Below are 9,161 nucleotides of genomic sequence, written 5' to 3'. Positions count from 1 at the left end.
AGTATTTAAAATGGATTAAAAATCATAACTATATCCCCAGTTACCATCCCCTGTTGTTTTATATAAGAATATTCGAGAAAGTTTAGGGGAGATCACTACCGGTTTATTTAAGAAAATATTCTGATGTTTGTTAGTAAATGCAATAATATATCAAACTGTTTCGTTACTTATAGAAATAAGTAGTAGCGAAAATAAAATCGACATTATCTAAATTAAAGTGACTCAATACTTTATGTAATCGAAAACCACACAAGCTATTTGAAAACAACAGGTGTCCTCTTATATAAATTTAGGAGACGCTTAATTTTCATGTAATACTAATAAATATATATTTTGTATAAAGATATGAAAGCGAAAATCCAGCTCAGTACCGCAATATTTAGGTTTTTAAAAACATACCACAGTGGAATAACAACGGATGTCCAATATTTACCCTCGTAAAACCACAAATTTTGTAAGTTATTTTTAAACCAGCAAATGAGAATCAAGGGAAAAACAAAACATGTCATCAGCTAGCACACGAACTGGACATAAGTGATTTGACATGTTTTCCAGTTTGAGTACATTCCTAAATAGAATGTGATTGACACATGGCCAGTGTTAATCAAAATATTTCAGCAGAATGGCCAGCATTGTGCAAACCTCACTTAATACACCAGAGACACAAAACAACATCATCAATATGACAAGCGATACTGAAATTCACAAACAAATACAAATAGTAAAGGAAAAACCACACGTTATCATGTACAGAGACAACTAGAATAAACAGTTCAGCTCTATGCCTGGTGTCCCCGACAGGCCAGAGCATACAGTCGTGCTGTAAGAGACAGAAACCATGCTCACGCTGCTCGAGTCGCTACGTGTCTGACCACCCAAAACAAGATTACACACATATTCTGGCCAGTATAAAATTTAAAGACATTGAAATTAAAACACTAGGTATGTGAGCAAAACAAATCATTTATTGAAGAACTGCCAAACGACGACCGGAGCAACCCTGTGTCAGAAACAGAAATATATATATATATATATATATATATATATATATATATATATATATAAATAATATATATATATATATATATATATATATATATATATATATATATATATATATATATATATATATATATATATATAAAGAGATGTATAGGTGGATATTGATAATCAATAAATAAATCTGTAAAAGCTAATATAACGAGTTTATTGACAATACACAATATTAAAGTGTTTGCTTTGTTAAAAAAAATTCAATATTGTTTTCAAACCAGTGATTGTTATATGTTATATTAATAAAAATAAGAATGGAGCCTTAAAATACAACATAAAATAATGTTAAATAATATTTTAAAACTGTTTATTTATTTTACATAACTGATTTTAGTTATATTGTTTATTGTTTCGCATTTTGTACGTATGTTGATGAAGTACCATATAAACGGAAATGTCAAACATGAAATAAAATCGGGAAAACCTCATATTCCCGGACTTTACGTGGTACTAAAAATAATACTTTCTGAGGAATCGCCATTCCAGTTCAATATAGCCCTATACGAACTGCTGCTGAAGGTATGTGCTTACTATTTCTCTACCTAGTTTTATTAATATAGTTTATTTGATTTTTTACTTAAATATAAATAGGGCTTATTAAATGAAACATTTTTATGTCTGCATACATCTATATAAAATTGCAGATTTAATTTTTCCCTTCATAAGAAATAACTCAAAATCGGGTGACCCAAAAAAAACAAACAACCTGTATTTTAAAATTAATACCGATATCAAGTTTCTATGCAGCATTCCTCTCCTCTTCCCCATTCATACTACCTACTTATATATATATATATATATATATATATATATATATATATATATATATATAATATAATTACTGATTAATTATGTCGTAATGTTGCCTACTGATATGCAACGAGTGACCCCTACATAAACTCATTGATTCTATTGATCAGTGGCGTAGCCAGGATCGCCTAAAGTGTGGGGTTGTCCAATCTTTCACACACACACACACACAAACACATATGGTATTGTGTTGATTAATACAATATATAATTTGGTTTTAATTTTTCCAATAGGTATTGGTAGTGTGTGTTACTTTAAACAAGTATAAACATAGACATTAGATCAGTGGCGTAGCCAGGATCGTCTCAAGGGGGGGGGGGTCCAATTTTTACCAGGGGACAAACTTTCGATTTGCACCCCCCCCCTCACACTTTATATATATAAACCGAGGGGTCTATGGGGGGGTTATGACCCCCCCTAACCCCCCCCCCTGCCTACGCCACTGCATTAGATAAAACAAAGCCCCTTCTTTTTCATAATCTTAACAATGTTTCATTCCAATGCTCTTGATCAATAAGATGTTTCTTTTCCTAAGTTTCCGATAATGACTTTTAAAACAGCTGAATTATAATTCATTTCGATACTCACTTTCTGTAGATATATATGTTTATTTCAGGCATCTCTACCGTTTCTCCCCCTTTCACCTCCGAACGATATTGAAAAGGGGAAATTCATTTTAAAAAATATAGAAAAACCAGTATCCGCTACCCCCCCCCCCCCCCCCTTTCCAACCCCCCTCGCCCTTCGGACAGTTTTAAATGCCGCTCCCTGGAAATGAATATCTAAAAGAAAAAGTTATCAGAATTGCCCGTGTAACGGGTACCAATTGCTAGTTTAGATAGAAAATATAAACTTTTATTTGTGTCAGGCCCTCCACCCTGAGAAATTTATCTGCACGCCCCGCTCAAAATGTATAGTCCCCCCCCCCCCTCTACTCTCGGAGAAAAAATGTCTGAAAAAAACATCATTTCATTTTTGACGATTTTTACATCCCCCTCCCCTCCGTCACACATCGTCACAAAAAGCCAGAACCCCCCCCCCTAAAATGACGCCACACCTCAGTCTATAACCCCCACCAATCTTGTCAGAACTATGTCAACATAGAGTATTTTGATCAATTCCTATTACAATTTATGTAAACCGTCTTGTAAAACGCCAAATAACGGCTAAAACTCGTTTTCTAACATTGCTTTTTTTATAATGCAAAAGTGTGACATCACACCATCTGAACCCCCCCCCCCCCCCCCCTCACTTTCTCACCCCTAGGGGTCATCCATAAATGTCGTCACACTTGTAGGGGGGAGGGGGGGTCCGTAAATTTGTGACGATGTGTGATGAGGGGGAGGGGGGATCAGCTGTTGCGACGTCACATTTTTGCATTATAAATAAGCAATGTTAGAAAACATATTTTTGACGTTATTTCGCGTTTTAGATAACTGTTTTAATACATTGTAATAGTTTAGACAAGATTTTGGAAAAATATCGATGTTTTAAAAAAATTCAACTGCAATTTTGAGGGGGGTTGTAGGTTGATGTGCGACGTCATTTTAGGGGGGGGGGGTCTGGCTTTTTGTGACGACGTGTGACGGAGGGGAGGGGGGAGGTAAAAATCGTCAAAAAAAGCGTGACGTCATTTATGGATGACCCCCCCCTACAAGTGTGACGTCATTTATGGACGCCCCTTAGTGGCCAAAGTAGGAAACGGGTCTATAATATAGAAGTAGGGTCTACCTTTAATCTGTGTTATCTACAAATGCGACCAGTGTTTCGTTCAGACGCTTTGCTCCACGGAGGAGATGAAATTTTCGGGGGTTGGGATGAAACACTGGGGGCGGCCACTGGTAAAAGTATGTTTTCTATATAGGCCCCTAAATTATATTTCGCTTAAGGGCACGGTATACGTGCTTAGGGGGAGGGGTGACTATTTAGATAAAGTATTTATGTATGCAAATGTGGACCATATCCATATTCAAAATAATTAATCATTCTACTTATATCAAGATGCATATTATGACTCTACAATAGGTTGAAATTTAAATGAAAGATGATTTTTTTATAATATGCTGATTTTAACTTTAAGATTCCTAACTTGTTAAAGAGATAATAATGTATTGTATAGGCCCTATTGCCTTATTTCTATAAACTCAAGGCCTAAATGGCATACTCAAAAATAAATGATGATATCGATACTTTTAAAAGCAAAACTAGTTAGACAGCAGACGATCATTTTGCTTCGTTGCATTAGCAAACTGGTAGATTAGATCTAGAATCTAGATTTCTAGATCTAGATCTAGATCTAGGTCTAGATCTACTTGGAGTACGTAGGCCTAGCATGAAACCTGTTAATTAATTAATTAAATAGATCTAGATCTAGATCTAAAATGTAAAACGATTAGAAATCTACTAGATCTAGATCTAGATCTAGATCTAGATCTAGATATCATTATCTACACTTAATCTAAATTTCTAGATTTCTAGAGTAGATCTAGACTAGCTAGATCTAGATCTAGATCTAGATGAATCTAGATCTAGATTCTAGATCTAGAGATATCTAGATCTAATTCTAGATCTAGATCTCTAGATCTAGATCTAAATCTTGTTGGTCAGAGTGTATGATCTAGATCTAGATCTAGATCTAGATTATATCTAGATCTAGATAGTTAGATAGATAATAGATATCTAATCTAGACAATGGTAGTAGGCCCTAGATCAGTAGATCTATTCTAGATTAGATATATTCTTTAGATCTATAATATAAAAGATCTAGATCTAGATTGTAGGTTTTTTATCTAGACTAGAAAAAATCTAGATCTAGATCTAGATCTTATAAATATTCTTATAATTATATACTGACTCTATAGTATATAATCGTATATATTATTTATAGGCCTAGATCTATATATTATAATATTCTTCCAGATCTAGATAGAATCTAGATCTCTCGCTCTCTAGATTTAAAATCTAGACTTGACTCTAATTATCTAATACTAATAGTAATAGAGTGAAGTAATAGTTACTAACTAGAGATCTAGATCAAATTTCAAACACTGCGGTTTTGCATAAAACATCAAAATAAAGTAGCTAGATCTAGATAATCTATAGATCTAGAGTCTAGGCCGAAAACCAGAGAGTGACTGCGGCGTTGTGCAGATCGGCAAAAAACTCTAGATCTAGATCACAATCCAGGCTCTAGTAAGTAGATCTAGAATCTAGATCTAGTCTAGTATTTAGAATCTACTAGATCTAGAAATCTAGACTCTAGTAACTAGTAGATTTAGAATTCAGTAAGTCTAGAATCTAGATCTTGAATTCTAGAGTTTTAGAGTTTTCTAGACTAATCTAGCTAGACTAGATCTAGATTTCTAGCTCTTAAAAACTAGACTAGTTTCCCCATAGTCTGTCTAGATCTATATTCAAATCCATGGCTAAATTAGTGAAGTGGTAACCATCCTAGAGTCCTAGAGTTATAGACTGACATAGGGTTAGAGTTGTTAGACGGTTAGAATAGTTTTAAAAAGTAATTTTTGTATGTTACCACACACTAGCTCTAGTTTAAAGAAATTTTTTTAAAATTCTAGATCTAGACCTTCTCTTGACATGGGTTAGCAGCCACTAGCTTAGGTTGTGGTTAAATATCTTACAGTCATTGACATATAATGGAGGGCCTACTTGTATAAGTAAAGGGTGCTAAATGTCTTAACACAATCTCCAGCTAATTACATGACTTTATTTACTTTATAATACTTTTAAAGTTTAAAGGGTTCCTGTGTTTATCTAGCCTTAATTGTATGCTTTCAGGTGTTGAAGTTTTGATTCTCCTGTGTGTTCAAATGCCGTTCCGTCCTAACAAGAAAAGAGGTTGTGTTTAATGACAACATTAAAGTGTTTGAATTGTGTGAATATTGTAAGCTTTATTTAATTCTTTGAATTTTGATAAAAATGTTGATAAATGTTACATAATTTAATTTATTTAAATTTAAACTCATTTTTGGTAAAACATTAAATTTTAAACAAACTCAAGTAGGCCTACATAGCTTACTTGGTAATATAATTTGTATAACAAAAATTAGTCACATTTGTGAATTTCCTTCACCACCACTGTTATCAATAAAGAGTAAAAATTAATTATATTATATGGTATGTCTGTATTATATGACATATGTTGTTATACTATATTGTATTATTTCAGAGCATGATTTCAAGGTCGGACAGCTATCTGTTTATTCTTACAACATTTACTTGAGAACAGAAAGGTGTTTGTATTCAAGGTTCAAGCTGAAACATTTAATAGTCTCCAAGTTGTAAGTGTTCAAAAATTTAGAAACTTACATTTTTTTTATTTGTTAGACAAGAAGAAATAAGTATTGCTATTTACATTAATATTTTATTTTTATATAGACTGCTTAGTATATAAAAATTTGATACTATAAAGCCTAAAGTTATTACCTATTTTGCTTATTTAAACATTTTCAATTTTCTATAGTATCATTTTTAGATTTAAAATAAATCTTAAGATTTTTAAATAATTGTTAAGATTATTACTGGTATATAATGTTACTTATTTTATACTACAGCAGTATTGGCCATGGGCAATTCCTACAGAAAGCCAAAAAGGAAACAGGAGCCACGCAGTTCAGGTAAGAAAAAAGTTGATTTAAATTCATTTAAAAATGGTCAGGTAATTTATTTTACAATTCTAAAATCATCTGTTATTGCTTATTAAGCTGTACAGTTAAAAAATGTGTGTACTGTTACAATAAATGTCATAATAATTATAGCTCTATTTCACAACAGTAGCTGTAGGCACAGAGGGCATTTTTTCACATTGGCTGTTTAAAAACATTTTTGCAACACATTATAAAGGGCGATTGAATGTTAAAGATGTAGTAGAAAGTGAAAATTTAGAAATATATGTCTGTAAAATTTAAATTATTCGATATTATTAAATTAGCACTTTTGTAGCATTGTTTTTTTTCTGTAAGTTGGAAATTAAACTTATACATTGTTTCAGTTCTGGCAAGCTGTGAAATTCAAAACAAGCAAATAAAGATTAAAGAATCAGGTGTATTTCATCCAGGTAAGATATACTAAAACAGTTAAGGCAATTATAATGTAAACAGTTTAATATATGTGCTAGTTTAATATCTAAATGACTGTAGTAAACTTGTTCCATTAAAATGCAGTTTATCATTGTCTAACATTTCTGTTGCTAGAGAAATAATTTGTTGTTTCTTCCTGTAGGAAATCATGAAGCTGAGATGTGCTACGGAGGAGAAGCTGATCTACACAAACATGTTACTGGCTGTAAGAAGAATCCAGGACACAAAGGTTTTATACCTCTTAAAGATTTCAACGCAAGTTGTCTCCCCTCACGTTACCCTGACGACCTTATGTTTGAGACAATCAAAACATTGGCAGCCCTAACTGTCCAGGTAAAGACTAAATTCACCAGTCTAGAGAGACCTGAGTTTTACCCAGGCACTCAAGTTCCATATCCATGTTATAAAGACAGAGGACGTCACGTGATGAGGTTAGGGACGGGGAGGGTGTGTAGTGTGTACAAGTCCACAGAGAGTGACATATGGGGAACTTGTCGTTGTGCCAAGTGTCAAGTCTCTGCCACACCCAGCAAAGTGTGGGGGGAGGTTTATGTGTTGACAGCCACACACGTGGTGTTTGATGAGAGTGAGGCGAGACAGACCAGGTGTGTTTTAGGTTTTGATGATAATAAAAGTCCAGTGGTCAGTCTTGATGGCTGGGAGGTGTGGGATGAGGCAAACATTGAGAAAGACAGGTGTATGTTGAGATATGTGACATGTGACTTAGAGTTGGTTGATGAACTGTACAAGATGCGTTGGCACTTTCATGATCTATGTGAGGAAGTAGAGAACAAATACAGGAGATTTTTTGATGTGGACAAGTTGACCGTTATAGTGTCACATCCTCATGGCTGTCCTAAACAGGTCTCTGTAGGACAATGGACACACAAACGTGAGAGGGATTATGGCAATTACAGCAAGTACATCAGGTACTGGTACACAACATGTACATGTCCAGGCTCCAGTGGAGCGACTGTCTACAGGCTGGGATATGACGTGTTGTTGTATGACCATCCCCACAGTGGATCAAACTCTGAAGGAAATTATAGTGGGGAGGATGTGTAGTGATGTAACTGTTAGTTCTCTCCCCTTGTCTACACAATGTAAACAAACAAAATGGCGGAACTATTCCCGTCATTAAACTGATTGTATTAAGACTTGCATGTCTTGTAAACATTTTATCACGTTTAAATGATCAAAACAAATGTTTTAATTGATTTAAACCGTTTAACCGTTTTAATTTGCATGTATATTGATGGGTTTTAGAGTTTTTTTGTTTGAAATGTTGTAAATAATTTGCTTATAATTTTTGTCGGCAAATTGTTGTCATATACTATATACCTATAGCCTGGCTATTACCTGTAAATAAAATGTAACCTACCTGCTAAATGTCATATTCATTCTGTTTGTATTTACTCACAAAATGTTCGCACTAGACAACATTAAATGGTAATAGAAAATATCTTTTTACTGTTGTTATTTTAATCTTTGTTGTCTGTTGATGTTTAAGTTGTTGTCTGTTGATGTTTAAGTTGTTGTCTGTTGATGTTTAAGTTGTTGTCTGTTGATGTTTAAGTTGTTGTCTGTTGATGTTTAAGTTGTTGTCTGTTGATGTTTAAGTTGTTGTCTGTTGATGTTTAAGTTGTTGTTAAACAGAGCAAGTTGTGATGCCGATGTTCGCGCCTGGTTGTAAGTTTAAACTTTACAACAAAGTCCATTTGTTTATGCTCAATACACCCGTAAGACTAATTTAAATGAGATAATTAGAAAAATGAGGAATTCTAATCATTTAAAAATATTTGACACATCGCATACTATATTTAGATACTTCGTCGCTTCTAGATCTGCTCCAATAGAAATGTGAAAAAGTAGTTCGATGCTGTCATTGACTGACATTTGTGTAAACACTGCTGTCATTGGCTGACATTTGTGTAAACACTGCTGACATTGACTGACATTTGTGTAAACACTGCTGACATTGACTGACATTTGTGTAAACACTGCTGTCATTGACTGAAATGTGTGTAAACACTGATGTCATTGACTGACTTTTGTGTAAACACTGTTGTCATTGACTGACATTTGTGTAAACACTGCTGTCATTGACTGACATTTGTGTAAACACTGCTGACATTGGCTGACATTTGTGTAAACACTGCTGACATTGACTGACATTTGTGTAAACAATGCTGTCATTGA

At 33.7% G+C, this 9,161-nt stretch overlaps 1 protein-coding gene across 4 annotated transcripts; it reads left to right on the top strand.

The window, feature by feature from the left end:
• Nucleotides 1-1,422: 1,422 nt before the first annotated feature.
• Nucleotides 1,423-8,412, top strand: LOC131930833 (uncharacterized). Of its 4 annotated transcripts, none has more exons than XM_059287498.1 (6): nucleotides 1,423-1,572; nucleotides 5,662-5,767; nucleotides 6,053-6,164; nucleotides 6,441-6,500; nucleotides 6,875-6,940; nucleotides 7,105-8,412. In XM_059287498.1, exons 4-6 carry the CDS (start codon nucleotides 6,449-6,451, stop codon nucleotides 8,025-8,027), a joined length of 1,041 nt encoding a protein of 346 aa, XP_059143481.1. In that variant the 5' UTR covers nucleotides 1,423-1,572; nucleotides 5,662-5,767; nucleotides 6,053-6,164; nucleotides 6,441-6,448; the 3' UTR covers nucleotides 8,028-8,412. The 4 variants fall into 4 exon arrangements, with proteins under 4 accessions (XP_059143481.1, XP_059143453.1, XP_059143464.1 ...); XM_059287470.1 differs by having other exon boundaries at nucleotides 6,438-6,500; XM_059287481.1 differs by lacking the exon at nucleotides 1,423-1,572 and adding an exon at nucleotides 4,087-4,180 and having other exon boundaries at nucleotides 6,438-6,500.
• Nucleotides 8,413-9,161: the final 749 nt, after the last annotated feature.

This window comes from Physella acuta, unplaced genomic scaffold, assembly GCF_028476545.2.
Source record: "Physella acuta isolate Inbredline_101_S28 unplaced genomic scaffold, ASM2847654v3 ptg000101l, whole genome shotgun sequence".
Taxonomy (NCBI): domain Eukaryota; kingdom Metazoa; phylum Mollusca; class Gastropoda; family Physidae; genus Physella; species Physella acuta.
This window is presented reverse-complemented; position numbering and strand designations above follow the sequence as displayed.

Coding starts and splice junctions, on each gene's coding strand:
- LOC131930833 (XM_059287498.1), top strand. CDS start 6,449: ATGGGCAATTCCTACAGAAAGCCAAAAAGGAAACAGGAGCCACGCAGT. Junction 6,501..6,874: donor ACAGGAGCCACGCAGTTCAG/GTAAGAAAAAAG, acceptor ACATTGTTTCAG/TTCTGGCAAGCTGTGAAATT. Junction 6,941..7,104: donor ATCAGGTGTATTTCATCCAG/GTAAGATATACT, acceptor TTCTTCCTGTAG/GAAATCATGAAGCTGAGATG.